Raw genomic sequence first — 20,419 nt, 5'->3', positions numbered from 1 at the left:
GATGAGTGTGCAAGTCCTCATTTGCCCTTCTCCTTCCCCATAGTGGAACGCAGTGGAAGAGAGCCCTCTGCCCACGAGTCCGGGTATTGCATCATCTTCTGCCATAGACTGACCTCCTCTCCGACGGAGTCCATTTCCATTTCCTCCTTTCCTATTTTTACGGTTCCTGAAGGGGGGAGAAGATTACATAGTGAATGCAGGATTAGTGCAGAGTCTGTTATTAATGACGGCAAATTGCTTTTATTCACTTAAATCACACTGGGGGCAAAAAAAAAAGAAAAAAGACGTGGGTCGGTGCTTCAACAGTAATCTTAAAATATAGCGTGCAATTACCCTTTGAAACAATAAAACAATTTAAACCAGAAAAAAGGGAAGATAACTTTCTGTGCTTATAAAGATGAATTGAATTCACATTTGCTGCAGTAAGAGACATATCTAATTTTCACAAACCTCTCACAAGAGCCCTGAAAAATGCAGGTAAAAAAGCAACAAACATCAGGACGGATCTCTCACCTTTGCCAGAGCTGAGGCGCACTCCTCCCAGGAACTCGTTGCTCCCCATGGCCTCTCGGTCCCATGCGGTGAGCTCCAGACACATCCCTCTCAGCTGCTCCAGGGTCAGCTCCTTGTACACAAACGTGTGGTTGTACTGAGGGTTCAGCTTCTTCTTCATGACTGGAGTCTTCCTCTTTGTGGTCTTTGCTTTTGTTGGGAACAAGTACCTGCAGAGAGACACACAAAAAAACAAAACAGTTAGATTCAGGAGACAGATGGTTATATGGGAATGTAGAGGACTTCTTTTTCTTTATCACAAACCCTTTGACAAAGCTATCTGATGTGCCTCCTGCTTTCATTGCTGTCAAATTCTTTGCCTCTTTAATTAGGACGTGCAGTTCTCCCTCTGCCTCAGTCGCCACCTTTTTGCCTGAGGAGACACACTCAAGGATTTGAGGCAAATTTTATCAAACACAGTCAGAGCTAAACACAGTTTTCTCATCACAGTCTTACCTTTGGTTTTCTCTGTTGTGGGCTTTTTGGGCGTGATATACTTCAAGGAGATCACCAGTTCTCCTTTGTACTGAGCGAAGGCTGAAACTGGCACAGCGGAGGCGGCCTGTAGAAGAGAAGTACACTCAGATTCTTGTGTGTTTCTAATGCAAACAATAATAAATTAAACATGTTATTCCTCCTAACATGTAGGTCTCCACATGGCAGCCAGATGCTGAATAACAAACAGATGTTGATATTTTGAGTGTTTAAAAAACCCCCAATATATCAACAAATAAACACTTAACATGTAACAGAGGTATAATAAATAAGTGCAGCTGCAGGATATTTCCTGGTAAACAACTCGCCTGCATCTGACTCTTCTTAACTGTTATACGTTTAGAAAACATGTAACAACATCTGTTTCTAAATGAACTCAAACACAGTCTTGGTATTTTTTCCATACACTGCTATTTCTATTCCCACATGTGCTAAAATATCCAGCAATACCAACGTATCTGTGATAGCCTTGATCTACATTGGTCTACATCTACTCTGCTCCTCATGAAACCTTGTTTTGCTTTGCTTTAAAGTTTTGGGCCACTCCTGTCATCATACTGTAAACACTTCATGAACACAGACTATCATTTAAGTTTGTCAGGTTGCTGTTGGTTAGTTCAAGCTTGTGACCGGTATTCCTCTTTGACGATTATTTTAGAAGTCATAACCTCGATTAAAGTGTTTTTTCAAGCAAAAATACCCCAAAAATGATTTGTTCCAATGTCTTATTCTTGGGGATTTGCTGTTCTCCTTTGACTTCTGTGATAATAAACAGAATATGTTGGGTTTAATAAGAAAAAACAAGCAAATTGAAGATGTCACATTGAGCTTTAAGAAATTACAATGGACATTTTTTACTACATCTGACATTTTACAGACCAAATGATTGAGAAGATAATTGACAGATTTATTGATAACGGAAATAATTCTTTATTGTAGTCCTAATGTCCTGATCCATGTGCAGTTTTGCACAGATGATTTGGCCTTTTTTGGAGCACTGTTACTGTTGTCTGATGTTTCTTTAAATGTTTCTTGTACATCAAAGTCTGACAAATGATACCAAAGACATTCAACCTAATATTACGCATGTTTGTGGCAATATTCATCTGTGTGTGTCCTCGTGTCTATAGGTAATCTCACATACTGGATACACGTACTCATCAGTTTATATTTTTTGTGCACCTATATGACTGAATGCTAAAAGCCTATTTTATAAACACATTTTATATCGCCACTGACTGCTGATTCTTCACTCCTCTTAATTGGCGGGAAGAAGTAAAAGGCATTTCCAGCAATCAGCTAAGCTAAAACAACAAACAACAAATCTGTTGCTGGTCACGTTCATCATGCATGCTTTTGTTGTGGCTCAAAAACTGACGTTCACAGAAAGGTCTGGTCTCATCTTGAACCGGACCATCTGCAGATTCATTTAGATACTAAAGTTTAGTACGATACAAGGCGACTAAATCCTTGTTTTTACTAGCTTGCCGTCATCTTGACTGTAAAGGAACCAGGAGTGATGACTGAGTGAGATTCAACTCTTCTTTGTTTGGGAGGGGAGAGGTAGGTAGGGAGGGGTTTTTTGTGTGGTGTGTTATAACAAAATGTTCTAAATAATTATTTTTAAATGGACATGTTTGGACTTATCTTCCCATTTATTGTTGCCTTACTGAGTTTATAGTTAGGTGAACCAGGAGACACTTTGTTACACTAGTCTATGCATCTTGAAGAAAAATGAGTCATCTGGTGGTGATCTGTACTCCTCTAGTTCTAATTGTGAGTTTAAAAAGGTACCTTACGGTTTGTTAGATCTATAGTACACGCACAAGCAGGCACATGTACACACACAAATATGTGAGTGATGTAATACACTCGCTCATACACTAGCAAAGGCAGGCAAGGTCACGACTGCTACAAAATGTGTATGCAAACAACGTATGTTTCAAACTTCAAACAAAAGAAAGCACAAAATGTAAACAATCTTTGTTTAAAAGAAAAAATCTTCTACTTTGAAGTCCTGGCAGTGTCTACATGCACATGATGTTGAAGTGAATCTGACGTTAAACAGAGATAATTATAAATCCAGTTGCTTTGATTTACCTTCCCCATGAGCGCCAGTCGCTCTTCCTCTGGAGAGTCAAGGTTGCGGCAGTCCAGAGAGATCTCCACCTCTCCCAGGAAAGTGTTGCGGCTGAGGCGACCATGATGCCAGACTGATATCAGCAAGGATCGAGTGCACAGCTGAGTGCGGCTGATGGAGTACTGTCGGTGGAGGATGAGAGGGAGAAGACAGGATGCATCAAAGGCCTGCCTCGATACTGATACAGTGATGGAGAAGTCATATAATTTTAATGTTGTGGTGCTGAGGGAGCTTTAAATAAATGATGTAACTTAGATTAAAGCAGAGGATGAAGGGATTCCTTAAACTTAGATCTTCAAAAATAAACAAATCCAAAAGCACAGATGTATAATTATGCACAAATTGACTTATCTAGGTAATTTCCTTTAGAGGAGTTTTGTGTGTCGCTTTATTTAAGTTCTACATTGGAAGCTAGGAACAAAATCAATATTTGACAGCAGCTATTCTAATCTGCAGTGTCAATATCAATTTTAAAGTCTTTGTAGGTGTGGTCATTATTTGCAGCAGGCATGGCACAAGGTCACTAATCAGGGAGTGTCACAAAGTCAACACAGAATAAGGTTAACAGTAGCGATTCTTTTCTGAAGCATCACCTTCAGCGTTTCTTGGTAGGTCGGGTTGATGATGTTTCTCTTGATGCTGGTCTTTCTTTTGCTCTGGCGAGATTTATCTGGGAGAAGGTAACACTTGACATAACTGAAAAAACAAACAAACAGAAAGAATATATTATAGCGTGTTTTTTTTTTTTTTTTTTCCCCCTTTCTTTCTCCCATGCAAACAAACTGTCCAGACTCTTGGTGCATTTCCTGACTAAATGCTGTGAAAAATATCTGTTGACATTCAATTTCCTGTGAAACTCATGTAATCACCTCTGGGATGTGATTATTAAGAGTCAGTAAACACAGCAGCCTCTTATCTACACTGATCAAAGTCGTGTTAACATCACTGAGGGGTGGGGGTGTGTGCAGTAGAAACATCTCTGTTTCAGAGCCACAATCAACAAGGCTCAAAAGTGAAAGCCAAAGTTTGAATAAAACATGCTACAAATTGTTTATTTTTTTCTAGATTTTATATCTATTCAAGAGAGTTGAAAAAAAAAAGTTGTGAATATTTACGGGTTACAGATCTGCCGTGAAGCATCACCATAGGCCAGCCCGTGGCACTCCTTGATGAAGACCTGGAGGCTCTGGGTGTGTTCGTTATAGCTCACGGAGAAGGTGATGTCTCCGCTCACCTCCGCACTGTCATAGTCTCCTGCTTCACTGTAAATACTCATCATGCTGCCCAGTGTGCTCTGGAGAAATATGCATACACATGACTTGAATAGATAATTATTAACATTTCCTGTGTTCGTTTTCAGTTTTATTAACACCACATACTGACATTTAGATAATATCTGGATAGACTTGCCCCGCAGGTGTAATGCGACAGATTAAAAGAATTTTCCTGTTATTTTTTTTGCCAACATCTGAAAATGATCAACAGTGAAACAACAAAAACATATATAACAAATAAAAAGCTGGAAGGTTAACAGAAAGTGAGTCTGTGTCAAAGAGAAATGAACAGATCAGGATGTTTCTGTCAATATCTGAATCCAGAGTGACAGTCATTCTGGCCTTGGCTTTGCGCCCCCCGAGGCTTTGGTAACTATAGAAACATTTTAGTAGACTGAACACATCGACTTCACACTTCCTTACTTGCTGGAGGATATCCTGGGGTTATAGATGCTCGATCAGATTATCTAACATCAGTTCCGTTCTGAGAGACATAATGAGCCTTTAGCAGACTAATGCGAGCTGTGAAAAATGTCAAAATGTACTTTACCTTTGAGCCATTCAGGCTGGAGAAACTTGAGGCCATCGTCCTTCTATGAAAGCTAACCAAGCTGTCAATATCCTCCTCCTCTTCTTCATCTTCCTGTGGTATCATAATTAACATTTAGAAGCCTGATTATAAACACACAATGGGATTTCTCCACCAAATCAGATTTTTCTCATCAACCAGACTACTGAGGATTTATGGGAAGAAAACAAGTATGGGCTACCAGGAATCGATTATTTGTGTGTGTGTGTGTAATGAATATAAACAATGGTTGGAAAATCTGATGCAGTGATGGAGCTCAGAAAATATATCTTCACTAACTGTCCCCTGGGGATGTCTCTCCAAACATAGATATTCCCAATACAGTTATAATCAAGTTAAATAGCAGAAGATGTTAAAAACAACTTTAAATGCCAGGTTTTAGTTTTAGCCCCTCAAGATGTTCAACAGATCACACAGGAAATAATCAACCACAGAAGAGGAAATAATAGCCTGAACATAGGACCAGAATTAAATGTAACCATTAAACATGTTTCATTTTTAGCAAGATGCTTAAAATACCTCTTGACCTTCTAATGTGGGGCTCTTAGTATCATGACTATTTGATAGCTATATCTAAAGTAATACTTGGGCATGGAAAAATTATGCAGTAGTGTTGACGATTCTGAAAAATAACATTACAAAGACATAATTGGTAGAAGTTTCAATGCTAAGAATGGGAAAAATTAGGCTAATGCGGCAAATCTGGTTCCAGGCATTTAAAGAAATACTAATTAAACATAACAGTCTAACTACCTGCACGTCTAATCCTGGTACAGACCGGCTCCTGTTGCCCATTGAGACCACCTTTATGTCCGGTTCATCACGGAGATCCAGTGTCGATACATACTCTGTTTTGAACATACAGATGAGAAATGAAGGTGCATTACACCGGCATACTTCTCTTAAGTTGAGGAAGAAGAAACAGCATCGCACAGAGGAATATGAGATGCTCACCAGCAGGCTTCGGGACTCGTTTAACGCTCTTCTTGAAGAGTTTATCAACATCCAACTCCGGGCTCACAATGCCCTGTTTTACTTCTGGGGCCTAGTTGAAAGAAACAGGGAGTCAGAAGAGCAGATAAAACAACAGCATACAGAAACACGTCCATGTCCACCTGAAAATGTCTTACTGTGTTTGCCACTGAGTTGCTGGTGTGATTGTTCACTGCGTCTACCTTTACTGGGACAGTCACACTGGAAACACTGGATTCTGTTGGGCTGTGCTGGACTGAGTGCATCTCATGCCTGGATGGCAATACAACATTTTTTTCATTCAAATATATAAAATGTCACATTTTAATAATTTGTTTGCGACTGCTCAGCTTATTATGTGTATGCCATCTGTGGGCTCCATTTTAACCACAAAGCATAAGGTCACATGAACCAGTAAAAACCATGTATCTGCTTCAGGTTGCCTGAGGTGACTCATGCTACTTAAAGTTATTTTTAGACAGATTTGACCATTTTTAGACTGACGTCAATCAAAGGAACAGAGAATATTTTAACAAATGAAATGTGGTTTGTATTTATCAACTCGCTGCATGTTATCTGGCCCAGTCCTGGTTTTCTCAGCCATAAACTAGACTAGATTTCAAGGTAGTGCACTCGACCAGGCATGAAAGTGACCAACAGAGGATGAAGAGAGATTCAAAGCACTTCACTTCCGCTCTCAAATGCTGCTTTGAAGTTAGTAAGTGATGTTTATGCCTTGTAAAATAACTAAAGGTGAGTTTACCTTGTTAGTTCAGGGGTCACATGTCTAGACTCTGTCTCAGTTTTACTGCTACCCAAGCTGGCTTTTTCTGCAGACTCTGTGTCGCTGTGTGTTGGCTTTGCTGAAACATCCTCCTTTGATTCAAATGACTCCCTTGAAGCAATTGAGCCCGAATTCTCGTCTAAATGACTGTGAGAGTGACAAAATGTTGAATTACTCTCAATCAGTGTTCAGAAAATTGTGAGATTATAAAAAAAATAGTGAAAAATAATGTGAATAATAATGATGATGCACCCTTTGTTAGCTGGCAGATTTTTCTGCCTGGGCCGGGGAACAGGAGTGGTAGTGTCTGGGCTTATCTCTGTACTTTTCAACAGCACTTCTCCCATTGTCACACGCTTATTCACTATAACACAGACAAAAAGTTCAATCACACTGGCTGACCAGTTTAACAAAATGACATCATGTTACTGTTTTCCTCTAACACTTCTTTCCCTCTACTGTTTAACTGGGACATTTCAGTGACTGTGGGCATTTCGTTCAGCCCAGACTGGGAGCTGTTTACATTCCTGGTAACTGCTGATACCCACTTCCTCTTCCTGTACTCACACGGAGGCCTCTTTTTGAGGGAGCTTCTCACTAGGTCATGTCCAGGCATTGTGGAGAAACGATTGACCCGCTGATCGAAGAACCAGTCACCTGTCATTTTCTTCAGCTCCCTGTAAGACCGTTTTAAAAAGTGCCAAATTGAGAAAAAATGTACATTGATTGATTGTGGTTGAATGTTAAATGGTTAATGTTTACCCAGCATGGTGTGACAAGACTACAGTGAGCTCATTAATACTTTGCAAAAGTGTTGCTATGCTACAGTTAATTGTGAGGAAACAGGGTGAGGACGTTACCTGCATGGACAGATATATGTTGGATTATAAACCTATAAATATTGAATATTGGTCAGTCATGTAGCATACCACTGGCACTGGTTTTCCTCCTTGTGCTGTTTATTTATTGTATTTGTTGGTCCATAATGCTTCTAGCATATTTCAAATTGTTTTCTTTTCTTATGCTAAAATAAAATGTATCTATAATAGAACAATTACTGTAGATACATAGCACTTTTTAAAATGGTTATTTTGCCTTAAGTTGATCCAGACATCATTATTGCTGAAATATAGTTACTCATAGTTAGTTATAGTTAAGGGAAAGTGTACATAAAACGGCCTCTTACGACTCTTTGGAACACACACTGCACAGCCAGGATCCATTGGGGAAGACTGTCCGGCATTTCTGGCACACGAGGTGATTGCACAGCTTACACTGGCTGGAGAAAAGAGTCAGCCGACTCAGAGGCTCCAGGCATCGGCCACAACTGCGCTGACTGTATCTTCCACTGCCACGTTTGGCCCCTTTCCTCTTAACCTCCAGTAACTCTGTCTTCAGCTTCCTGAGACAAAAAGAAACAACATTGAACGTGATATCATGCAAGTGCAAGTTTTACAGGATAGATTTGTCCATATTTGTCCTTAAATTACGTCTAAAGCTTCCACTGTGGTTAAGCAACACGGTTTAAGTCAATATCACACACATTTCATTACAATGTGAAAATATTGTGCATCAAAAGAAATCCTCATAATCAAATTTTAGTTCAAGGCAACTAACTGTTGTGTAGCTGAAAACGTTATTGTTGGATTCTTATAAAATGAAAACACAATGTTGTTGTTGTTGTTTGAAACGCTGGTGCCAAAAAGATACCTACATTTTGTTACAGATACCAACACAATGTCAAGTCAATTTACAAGTAAAAGAAGATTTTGATAATGCTCCTAATCCTAACTTTAAGTGCTTGACAGTTTTTGATAGTCCATTCTGTGATAGTCTTTGGCATTTCTGAAGTTCTTGGTGTTTAATGGCTAACACACAGCAGTGGTTATATATCTGCATTAAACTAATATTGGCCCATATATTGCTCTAGGCTCTAATAGCAATAAATATCAAATGTATGGTGGATTGATGTATACTTGAACTAGTTACGTTTACGTTTTAACATCTTTTGGTACACTAATAAATGGTAAAAAGTAAAGCAAATTAATAATTTGGGACAGTTAACAGGAAGTGCTTTCTTCTCACCTCACTCGCTGCTCCTCAGCCTGCCTCAGGTCCTTGTCCCGTTGCAGCACCTCCAGGATCAAATCCTGCTCCGAGTCAGACAAGAAGCCCAGGTTGATCATGTCGGCAGCCTGCGGCATTGTTGATTTTCACTAAAAGCCCTCAGCACAGGTTAACTAAGACAACTCAGTGGCAGTTGCATCGAGAAGGTCTGAAACCGAAACAGAAGATCAGGAAATTAACTGAAAGGATGATTAAATCTCTACTGTGTTTCTGCACAGTCAATCTAGGGGCTGACAAAAACACAGGTAGACTCATGTAACAGCTTACTACCGGGGAGACTGTCTTTTTTATGATCGCATACAAAGTAACCTAAGCATAGCCCTGCTGTAAAAAGAGGAACTTTGTGATTTGACGCCCTGCAATGATGAAAAGACAGACAGAGATAGTAGTAGACTGAATGACCTTTCTTGTTTGCCTCCATGCAGTGAATCTTCCTACTAGTCCTACTGTATAAGTATGCCCTGCAGGAGGTGGTTCACCAATGAGAAAGCAGGCAAACAAAGAACACACTGCCTCATTAAGTGATCTAAATCTCATTGTCAACAACCGACAGCAACTTCATGATGCATAGTTTCGAGATAAACCACTGTAGTCACTTCCTTGTGTGACAAACCCTGAAAACTTGACCACAAAGCCAAAAAAAAAAAGATTAAAAAAACTGTTTTTAAAAAAAAACATCTTTAAAAAAAGATTAAAGATGTTTTTTCAGGTCAGGCGATGACAGGAACCAACTCACAACACTGGAACAAAGTTTTGGCCAAACCCAGATTTCCAAAAATGATAAATGACTTACAGAAACCGGGATGCAAGAAGATTTTAAAATCCCACAGAAAGCCTCTGCCCGGTTGAAAGGTTGTTAAGAGTGGGACAGGCAAAAAAAACATGAGCTTGGCTACCATGCAGGGTTCCCACCCTCTAAGGATACAGAAACCGGGTGGAGTTTAGTAGCTTAAACCATCAAGCTTGACATCTGTCATGTTCCCATCTGAAACTTAACACACCATTTAAACAGCCTTTAAAAGGGAAAAAGTTAAATGAGAGGGGAAAATGTAGAGTAAATAATCAATGGGAAAGCTGCAATCCTAAAAAGCTGCATGTACAACCTTGAATCTTTTTCCTCATTGTTTGAATTCCTGGGGCCAAGTAACTCTAGCATGAGTTCAATAATACCTGCAAGGGAACTTGTCTCGGCCAAACATAACCTTCAAGGAAATGGCGCGTCTGTTCCTGGTGATCACAGATAGTGCTGCACTGAGTGAAATAACCCTTTAAAAGCACAAAACAGACCACATTTGAGACGGAATTCTGTTTTTCTAACTTTTAAAGCATAGTGTAATTAGGTATATAAACGTTTACAAACCGACATAAGAAAGAGGGAGTTGAATTAAACATGAAACTGCTTGGTAGTCGTGTTTATTAAAAAAAAAGATATTAACATTTATCTGCTGCAAACAGTTTTGATTTAAAACCCCGATCAGCTGTTAACGGCTGCGATTTCAACAGCCGAGCTAACCCGACGTTTGGTTGACGTACATTACGTTACCAACTGAAAGCTTAACAAATTCAAGTATATTATCCTTAAAAACACAAAGTTTACTCTTATTTGAGGACTGTCAGTTCAGTTATTTCATTAAAGGCGGTCTAAAACCAGACATACAGAACAAAATGTAGCTAACCTAGTGAACTAATTAAAAGAAAATGACACACCTGTTATTTAAAAGTCGTCTTCACCCCGCTATTAAAGCTCTCGTCACCATGGGCAACGGCTGCATATTCTTGACAGAAAACACACACAAAACGGTTCGTATTGTTAAAAATAACAATACTACAGTGTAACTTAGAGATAAGGACTCTCACCCTTGTAATCCGCTTCTCTTCTTCTTATTGTGGCTGCCTACCGTCTCCAAAACTGTTGACTTTGTGCGCTGGAGGAGTCCCGAGTACCGGAAGATAAGGAAAGTTTGCAGCAGACAGGCAGGAGCGCCTCTTAACATTTTCCATGACAGGTGCATTTCCTTTGCCTTATTAACCACACAAGAGGCTGGATGTGGAAAATTCGACCCATAATGAAGCTGTCCAATACCTCCCTTCTCTCCCAAACTGTTGGGACAACGGGAAGTGCCCTTTTTTCTCCCCTCTCAGACTGTAAACCTGCGAGATGCAATATACAACCAACCCTAAATGAGTAAAGCGAGGCAGTCATTGCTATTGGGTGAAAAAAAAGTCACTACAAATTGTGTGTATCCGTGTATGGTTTCCTACTTTGTGTCATTATTTATTGCCAGGGCGTATGCAAAGTCATAGTGGAACAATACTTAAACAAATGATACCCAGGCTTATAAAAACTACCTGGAGGCACAACAGTGTTAAAGTCTCACTGAGGTAGGATAGTTGTAGCCTGAATTTCCATTTACAACATATCTCTGTTTTTTGAAAACCCAGTAGGATTTTCTTCCCCAAAATATTCCATATGTGTCTTTTTGTAAATGTCATCTTATAGATGGAGGGTCTATGTTGATTTTTAGTTTACTTAGTTTTGTTCAATTTCTGAATGTCTATGGGTTCATGATTATGATTAGCTATCCCATAGACACTAAATAATTGAGACAAGGTATCCTGATATTGCTGTTTGACCTAATTCAGATTGCATTAAATACATAAATTGGTCTGAAGGCATTTATTTGTTTCTGATTCTGGGAAATTGGGGGGGGAAACAAAACAGTAACATTTTGCCAAATTACTGTATCTACTGTATGAACTATCTCTCCATCCAAATCACACACATTTAGACAATTCTACGTGATCTCCTTTTGATAACTAATGTAATATTTTCTCCCTTCTATTCACTGAGCATCCCCTGGAACTATTAGGAGCCCCCCTGGTGAGGTCCACCTCCTACTTTGAAAACATCTCAACTAGGGCATTAAGCTTGAGTGGGCTTGTGCAGACTTCATATTTCATAAGATTAATAATACACTCAAGAGGCATCTGGGAGTCACACTCATACAGGTCATCACTTACTAAGAAAATCCAACTACATCCATCAAAGTGGACTCTTTTGTCAAGTCGTGCAATGACACAAACCGCTACAACAACTCGAATGACCTTTGACATAAATTACTACTGGAAGTATGAACACAGAAACGTGCCCTTATTTGGCTCCAAAAGTTCCCATTGCTGTTTAACTGGGCTGAGCTCTGATCACTGCAGAGGCCATATCATATGATCCACATAATTTCCATACTTGTCACAACCACTAATACTCTGTGTGGAAGCATCTGCATTCAGTATGTTCCTCCACTAATGTGTTCAGGTTTTTCTTCACTTTTCCGTTGCCCACAAGTGAAAATATAGTGTAGGTGGTATTTGTTTATGGGTACACTTTTGCTTAAGTTAGGTGTTTCCTCCTAATGTTCCAAAATATACATTAGACAAGCCAGAATGGAAAGTATGTTAACATAATGTCAACGTCCTGTGCACATTTTTTAAAGACGTTTGGCATTAAAATCATACCAAATATATGAATACTGCTATTTAACAAGTGCTAAGAAGGGAGTTAAATGTGTTTTACAACACACTGATGTAAGAGTCGAGAAGCATAGGTTGTCAGTAAACGTCGTTTTACAAGTTTATATTACACTCAACATGCCCTTGAGCAAGGCACTTAACACCCCAGCTGATCCAGTTGAACTGAGCAGGAAGATAAGGCTTTGGTTGTGGTACGACTTGGCTGCCTTCAGATGAGATTACAACTGCGTGAGTGTGAAGCAGGGCGTTTCTTAGAAAAACAGCCTGAGTGCTCAGTGAACCTTCCCTTTATAAATAAAGCTCTATAAAACCACTGCAGCGGCTGATTTCCTCGACTGCAAAAATGACACACAGAGAAGCAGAAATAATCATAGGAACCAGGTGCTGTGTTGTTTTGTTGCAGTGGAAAACTCTGGTCCCCATAGTTGACTGTTTCTACTCCAGAATGAAACAATATATTGAAATGTTGGAAGCCACATTGTCGGCTCAGTTTCTGTATTTATTAATCAAGTTCAGGATGGTCTGCACTCCAAGTCCAGGACAATGTGGTGAATATGAGGTGCATATGACTTAACATGCTCAATGTGCTGGATGTTTGTTATCCACGATGCACCAGTGAGGTCCTTTAACATTGAGGTGATGCTTTTTGCTGTGTCATCAGCCCAGGCCTGCCACACCTCTCTGTCTGCTTTCTTCCCAGAAACCCTCTGGGTGGCATCATCGATGGCTGGAATGGGTGCAGTGTTCGGTAATGGTGAGGTAACGTTTTGGTGAATGTGTAAAATGCCACCAGTTGTTTTCTTTAGCAGGCGACAGGCGATGGGCCAGCCGCCCTCAGAGCTTGGTATGAGGCCCAGATTCACCCGGTCAGCAACATCACACAGCTGGAGCTAGGAGAAATAAAACACACACACACACACACACACACACACACAAAACTGTTACATTGGTGAGGGTTTTGGATGAGTTTTACTAAAGAAAAACAACAGACTATGTGACTTCTGATGATTATCAAAAATGTCATCTTTACTGTTTTTGCTGCACTTAAAAAAGCTGTTGAAACATATAATGCAAAGCAAAATTGTACAGTGTATTTAGGAGGGGTCTAATGTTTTTTACTCTGCAGAACTTTTAGAAAAGAACAATACATATTTTTCACTGCTGCGATGCCAGAAATCTGCTTGCAATTATGCTGTAATCTTTAAAGACAACTAAAAAACAAAAACAAAGGACCAGACTGCACTTGGAGTACATCCAAATCTAGCTTGTGCTGTGTAATTTTCTGAAGCGTGGCACCCACATATAATTTATAACAACTCATAAGAACTTAGGCCCTTAGGTTTTGAAATCAAGTCTGTCATTGTCACATTTAATAAGCTGAAATAACTATAAAAAAATGTAAAAATCACTCCACATTTCATGACACAAAATCAGCTTAAAATAACTGAAAACAGGTGCTTTGTGGAAGTTATAACTGGTTGATAGTTAAAATCAATAGGCTGTATGAAAATATGGCTTATATCTGCTAATATACATAGAGAGAAACAATTTAATGTTTATCACATTTTTATGATAAAAAGTGTGATGTCAAAAATAAAATTCAGTATCTTCTTGGCCAACTAATTCATGGACAAGTATTTGTGTTTTGAAAAAAAATGTGCTTGTATCAACTGAAACAACATAACTGCGAATCAAAATATTACATTATCATTAAATGACAATATATATCACTGAAATACAGCAAATATGAACTACCCAGCCTCAGCAGAGGTGACTGTCTAAGAGATTAATAAGAATAAGAATAAGAAGTACTTTATTAATCCCTTGGAGGGGAAATTGAATGTCACTTTCTCACAAAGACAGCCAACATACAGCAAGGAAACATGCAAACTCAGGCAGCACAAGTTAAGTGCAAAGCACCACATCAACATCAAACAATCAAACAATCCACAACACTCAGCAGTCAACAGCAATGTTCATTAAAAGAACCTCACTGCACCAGGTATAAAGGACCTTCTAAAATCTCTCCGTAGAGCACCTTGGCATCACTAATCTGGCACTAAAGGAGCTTTTCAGTTCACTAAAAACACCAAACAATGGGTGGTCCCTTATTGTGCAGGATGCTACTGAGTTTCCTGCCTGGTCTCTTCTCCATGACAACCTCTAGTGAGTCAGGAGGCAAACCAATGATGGATCCTGCCTAATGACAACAATGACAGTCACACACTGACAGTCGTGTTTCTTTCCCGGAAATTTATGAATATAAAAACATTACTTTTCGATTATCTCCTTGGTGAATTGTGCAGCGGTCAAACACCCCGTTGGCCACAAGGTTTTTCCGTAGAGCTTCGACTGCGTCTAGGTTCCACTCGCAGGCGTGAACTTGTGCGGCTCCCGCGTGTACCAGATATGGGAGAGTGAAGTATCCAATACCTGACACAAGATACAGTGGTGCTAGTTACACAATATACATTATAATTCAAATTATGTTTAATTACAATTGACAGTACCAGTACCAGATTTATTTAAGAAAAAAGGAAAGTATCTTCATCTACAATATGTAAAAAAACTGACACACATTGACAAAGTTTTCCCACCTGCAAATAAATCAACCACAGTCTCTCCTCTGCAGTCAAATCCAGCTATCCGCAGCTTCTCTGTTACGTTTCCAGATGAGAACATGCATTTAGTCACATCAAACTCGTACCTGCAATAAAAGTGGAGAATTTGGACTCAGGCAAATCAGCTGCAAATAGATCACCACCAGTGAATGGGACTTAATTAATCTTTAATTAACTTATTATACCAAAACAAAATTGGTTGGCAATGTGTGCACAAAATGAAACATACACAATAAAAAAAAACATGCACACTAAGAGAGAAAGAAAACAAATGGTAGAAATCTAAAACACACTCCTCACATGGCATACATCCTACACTACAGGCTCACTCAGGCTCACCTAATCCCATTGTCCACATGTTTGACCCAGCTGTCCTCTCCTAACAGCATCGTCACTACAGGAGACCTAAATCCGTCCCTGGATATTCGACTCATTCTTGCCAGGCGTTTAGCCCCCAGACCTTTGGCTACTGCGTTCCATAGTTGTTTATCTTAAAATGAACACATGAAAAATCTAATAAAGCATGTCCTATTCTGTTACTTTATAAATAAATGTGTGATGAAAGTTGAGGACAGTACCTATTTTCTTCCACATTGGCAGGCAGAAACAGTTGTCTCCCAGCAGGACTAAGTCTTCATGCTGCTGGAAGTTGTGAGGAATATCCCCCCTCAGCTCCTCCGTCCACGTTTCTCCATTAGACTCCAACAGCTGCTCAAGGATTTTCGCTAGTTTATTACCACTCGTCCTTCTCTCCTTCTTTGACTGAATTGAAGCCTGTGGGGAAAATACAGGACACAAAAATGAACTTTCAAGACGCAGCAACTTATGCTTCAATGCTTCAATGCATTTATTGGTTTAAGGCTGCAACTAATGACGATTAATCTGTTGATTATTTCCTGACCTCAAATGTCACAGGCGCACTCTATAACACTTGATTTTACCCTTAATTTTTATTAATATTATTATATCGAATCTATGATTATCACATTTAATAGTTGTGGCTGGTTGGTTGATCTAGTCCGCCAAGTTTCATCACACAAAACACGAAACTCAAACTCTTGGTAGAAGCTAGAAATTGTTAAAATCAACACATTTTGAAAATATGCGTTTGCAAAATTACAGACAAAAAAAAATTCTATTACTAGTTTTGTATGTCAGAAGTGGTGAAACATACAGTCTACAACCCAAATATATTCAGTTTGTTTCCATGGAGGACTACAGACAATACCCATCAACTATGACCCATCAATTACTGATTATTGTAGGTCTAGACTGCTTTTCACACTTTTTTTTTACACATAAAATAAAGACATAAAAAGTCAAACAAAAATAGGACAACAGAGAACAGGAAAAGAAAAGTTTGTTACAAAAAAATTACAGTTGCTCAGTAACATCAGCCCACATTACCTGACTCCAAACTACTTCACAGGTACTCTCTGAGTCCACCATGGCTCTGAGAAACCGAAGATCAAGTTGTGATAAACAAGATTGTAAGATGGGCAGAAGGACAGTCCCATCCGACTCTTTCAATAAGCACAAACTTTGGTCCAGAGCACCTTGGGACTGTAGACATTTCCTGTAAGATAAAAGACATTTAATGCAACATTAAAATGTAATATTAGTATTATAATGGGGATTTGGGGATTACAAATGAAGAAGGAAAACAACCTCAGTAGTATAATTATAATTACAATTATAATTGTGTTGCTGTCTTTCTGTAAAGATGCATGTTTTGTAATTTAATTCTGTAGTTATATATTGTCGTTTTATGTACAGGCTAATATATTGTCTTTGTATCCATATGTTCAACAAAAAAAAATATATAAAGCAATATTATTAAAAGACTAGTAATATTGAAATGGCTTACTGCTCTTAGTTCAATACTTCCCATTCACTAATGTTTACATGCTGCCTGCTAGCCTCGTTAGCTTCAGCCATTCACTAACTAGACAGCTGATTACCTGAACTGCTGAGCATGGCACTGCGACACACGAAGGCAGGGCACACCGTCCATTTATTATCAAACAAACAAATCCACAGTTTTAAAGATGTGCGGTCCAGAGGTACTAATTTGGCCTCTAACTAAAAAATGCAGGTAAAGTCAGACCAGCTGCTTCACAACAACACCAAGTACCGTGTTTCCAGTCGGACTGATATGTGTGAAGGACGATTTACTACACACTTTCTTATATACAGTCTATGCTACACACACAAAACATGAGTGCAAATAAATGGCAAGGTTTAATTTAGTGGTTAAAGTTTGTGTTATTATGTTTAAATTGTACTTATTTTATGGTTTAATTTGTTTGTGCAACAACTAAAATAAAAAGGTATAAATCAGCAGAGGTTGGACAAGCTGCTCACTGTGGCCGACAGATGGAGACAAACGATACGTGGCTCAAATGAGAGTTATTGAGCTTCATGTCTGTGAGAAATATATTAAGTTAAAGTGAAGTACAGCAGTGGCGATTTCAGACCCTTTTTATGGGTGCTCAAGCACCCCTAAATTTGCTCTCAGCACCCCTAAAAATAAATAAATAATTATTGTATTTTTTTCCCCTAAAAATTATTTTATACAAATTTAATTATTTTGTGTGATCATACATTATAGTAGACCACTCTACTATGTATGAATATTTCTTGTTGTAATTTACATTATCCACTGAAATGAGTAGTTTAGCAGGGGGATTGAACACTTGCAGGGCATTGTATGTAAAATTCTCATTAGGAGCTGAGCCCCCCTAAAGGTCTGAGCCTAGAATCGCCCCTGAAGTACAGTAAAGAAAGATGTGTCCGCACGCAAAAATGTTCAATTTTTAATTTATGTTTGTTCCAAGTCTGTCTTATGTAATCATTGCTCACACTGGCTAGATCTGAAGATCATCTTCAAATCTGCTTTCTTTATATGAGGCTTCAGCAGTCTGAGTTAGTCATATCAATGATTTATATCAAATGTATATCTACCACATTTACAATCTTTTTAACATCACATCCCCCCTTTTGTGTTTCTTTGTGGAGCTGTAAAGAAGTATAGTAACAAAAAGAAGGACTTTGGCACTAAAAAAAGACTATAGCATTTAAAGATATCTACTTGATTTGACTCATTTGGACGATTGAAGCTTCATATTAGCTTAAGAAAAAAAATTAAATACATGTTCCCCATCAGTTAAGGGATCCTCTGATGGCCAATATGAACAGGAGGAATTGTTTTTTTGTTACTATACCACCACGACTCAACAGGGAAACACAAAAAGGAATTTAACTAGACAGAGATATATGAAACAATGATATAGTGGATGTATGGCAAATTCCTCACTGGATATTTGATATAAGTTAAACAATGAAGTGAAATTAAATTACACAATGTTCAGTATGAATGTATACACAGTGCAGGCTGCAGATGAAATATTTAGATTTCCAACATTTTTAAAGATTCATGTTCAGTTCAGTAAATACACACATTGTGCTAATAGATTTGTAGACATGCTCTCTGATACAGGATGTATTTTTTTTTCTTACATGATTTTAACAGTTTTGTCTCTCTTTTTCCTATTGTGTTGGTTTTGTTGATGAAACTTATTCATATTGTTTTGTTTTTAACTTGCCAGTCATGCCCCTGAGCTACACAAATTTCCTCTTGGGATATGTGTTTGAATGCTAGTCTTACTATTGTACTTACTTACTATCTTCTTTTTTTGGTCATTAAGATATCAATTTGCTTTTTTCAACATATAAGATCAGCCATTCTCGAGGCTCTCTGTTTAAGATCAAACTACCTCGTCCTCGTTGATCTCTCCTTATGTAACAGAAAGTGGCACCAGAATTTAAATTTGGACTTTTATCTGTCTGCAGACATGAGTACATTTGAACCTGAATTGGCAGGTTGGTCAAAGCAGCGTTAGACAGGTCATGTATTAATAATGTTTTCCTCAGGAGGAGAGGTAAGCAGCAGACATCCTGACTGGAAGCACAGAAGCTTTTCTACCTCTGGTCTGTCACTCATGGACAGACTGAGAGTGAAGGATGTTTGGTTCTCTCTCTGCGTCGTTAATGGTCCAGACCTCCCCCTGCTGCCTCTGATGAAGTGCCATCTCCTCTCCTCTGTATTGCAATGAGAAAGCCATTATGGCTTTATGACTGAGCTGAGCCAGTATTCAGCCTTCTATCTTCTTGTATCACTTTTAGCAGGACCTGTTACAGTAAATAGTCTAAATGGCAGATATGAAAGTCATTATTAGTATTACTGACTTATAGTTAAACAGTTAGAGAGAATAATAAAGGATAATGGTGAGATAAATGCTCTTTCTCTGTTCTTTGTAGATAAACGTTTTACTTTTGAAGAATAGTTATAGTCAATATATGATTATTAATTACATTATTATGTTAAAAGAGTACTTCCCTGACTATTTTTTGTTGTTGACATAATTCAAACAAGAATCAAAATCCCCATATTTCAACTAGAGGAAGTTAATAATATAACAGTACATCTTCATCATAATCTTCCATTATCTAACATGCGTAAGATTAAATATGAAAACTTGTTTCAGGCAATTCACTGTTTAAAATGTCACATATGTTTATGGTTAATAGAAGTAAACCTAATTTTTTGAACACAATATGAGAGATTAATTTCCAAAAGAAACTCTGTTCTGTTCAATTATCAGAAAAAGTTGCTGATTGATATTCTAATGATTTATAAATTGCCATAATATCTTTCTCGTTGCAATACAGAGGAGAGAAGATGGCACTTTATCAGAGGCAGCGGGGGAGGACTCATCAAGCAAGCAATCAATCAATCAATCAATCAATCAATCAAACTGTATACAATTGAAACTTTCATACAGTTTTGTACAATACAAAGTGCTTCACAGATGACTGACGAGCTGATAATAGGACAACAAAAGTAAACAGAAAAACAATTTGAAACTAATATATACAAATACAAATTTTGAAAATCATCTAATTAAAACAATACAAATTTATAATAATAATAAAATACAGTAAAATACATGTAAAAATAAATAAATAACATGAAACACAAAGAAAATTTGAGGTGTAAAACCGAAACATGACACTAAAAGTAGACATATGTTGTTTCTACACAGGTAACAGGTGAAGGTGATGCAGTGTTACCTCTGCTCTCTGGAGCCTCACACAGCTACACCTGAGGGATTAATGCATCCGGTGTCTATAACCAATTAACTTCATTAATGCACTCCTCTACAGGCTGTTCCCTTGGGCCCCACCGCAGACGAGCAGTTCAGAATATTAATGTGATCTAAATATGACCTTTATCTCTCTTCTTTGTTCCCTTTTTCTTTCACCTGTCCTGCCCCT

At 38.4% G+C, this 20,419-nt stretch overlaps 2 protein-coding genes across 4 annotated transcripts; both read right to left on the bottom strand.

The window, feature by feature from the left end:
- Positions 1-17: 17 nt before the first annotated feature.
- sytl4 (synaptotagmin-like 4) lies at positions 18-10,972 on the bottom strand. Of its 3 annotated transcripts, XM_062426226.1 has the most exons (18): positions 10,641-10,657; positions 10,104-10,199; positions 8,892-9,081; positions 7,993-8,208; positions 7,374-7,483; positions 7,059-7,170; positions 6,786-6,953; positions 6,181-6,295; positions 6,005-6,095; positions 5,804-5,898; positions 5,012-5,104; positions 4,303-4,481; positions 3,781-3,883; positions 3,148-3,309; positions 1,009-1,114; positions 817-925; positions 514-722; positions 18-166 (listed from the first exon to the last, which is right to left on the bottom strand). In XM_062426226.1, exons 3-18 carry the CDS (start codon positions 9,008-9,010, stop codon positions 18-20), a joined length of 2,136 nt encoding a protein of 711 aa, XP_062282210.1. In that variant the 5' UTR covers positions 9,011-9,081; positions 10,104-10,199; positions 10,641-10,657. The 3 variants fall into 3 exon arrangements, with proteins under 3 accessions (XP_062282210.1, XP_062282211.1, XP_062282212.1); XM_062426227.1 differs by lacking the exons at positions 10,104-10,199; positions 10,641-10,657 and adding an exon at positions 10,791-10,972; XM_062426228.1 differs by lacking the exon at positions 10,104-10,199 and having other exon boundaries at positions 10,641-10,701.
- A 1,961-nt stretch (positions 10,973-12,933) lies between these two features.
- Positions 12,934-17,151, bottom strand: trmt12 (tRNA methyltransferase 12 homolog). The gene is made up of 7 exons (XM_062426224.1): positions 17,044-17,151; positions 16,490-16,658; positions 15,661-15,856; positions 15,422-15,572; positions 15,059-15,168; positions 14,737-14,894; positions 12,934-13,351 (listed from the first exon to the last, which is right to left on the bottom strand). Exons 1-7 carry the CDS (start codon positions 17,094-17,096, stop codon positions 12,974-12,976), a joined length of 1,215 nt encoding a protein of 404 aa, XP_062282208.1. The 5' UTR covers positions 17,097-17,151; the 3' UTR covers positions 12,934-12,973.
- Between the last annotated feature and the right edge of the window lie 3,268 nt (positions 17,152-20,419).

The sequence above is a fragment of the Scomber scombrus genome, chromosome 9 (assembly GCF_963691925.1).
Source record: "Scomber scombrus chromosome 9, fScoSco1.1, whole genome shotgun sequence".
In the NCBI taxonomy this organism is placed as follows: domain Eukaryota; kingdom Metazoa; phylum Chordata; class Actinopteri; order Scombriformes; family Scombridae; genus Scomber; species Scomber scombrus.
The sequence above is the reverse complement of the archived record's forward strand: the minus strand, read 5'-3'. Positions and strand labels throughout refer to the sequence as shown.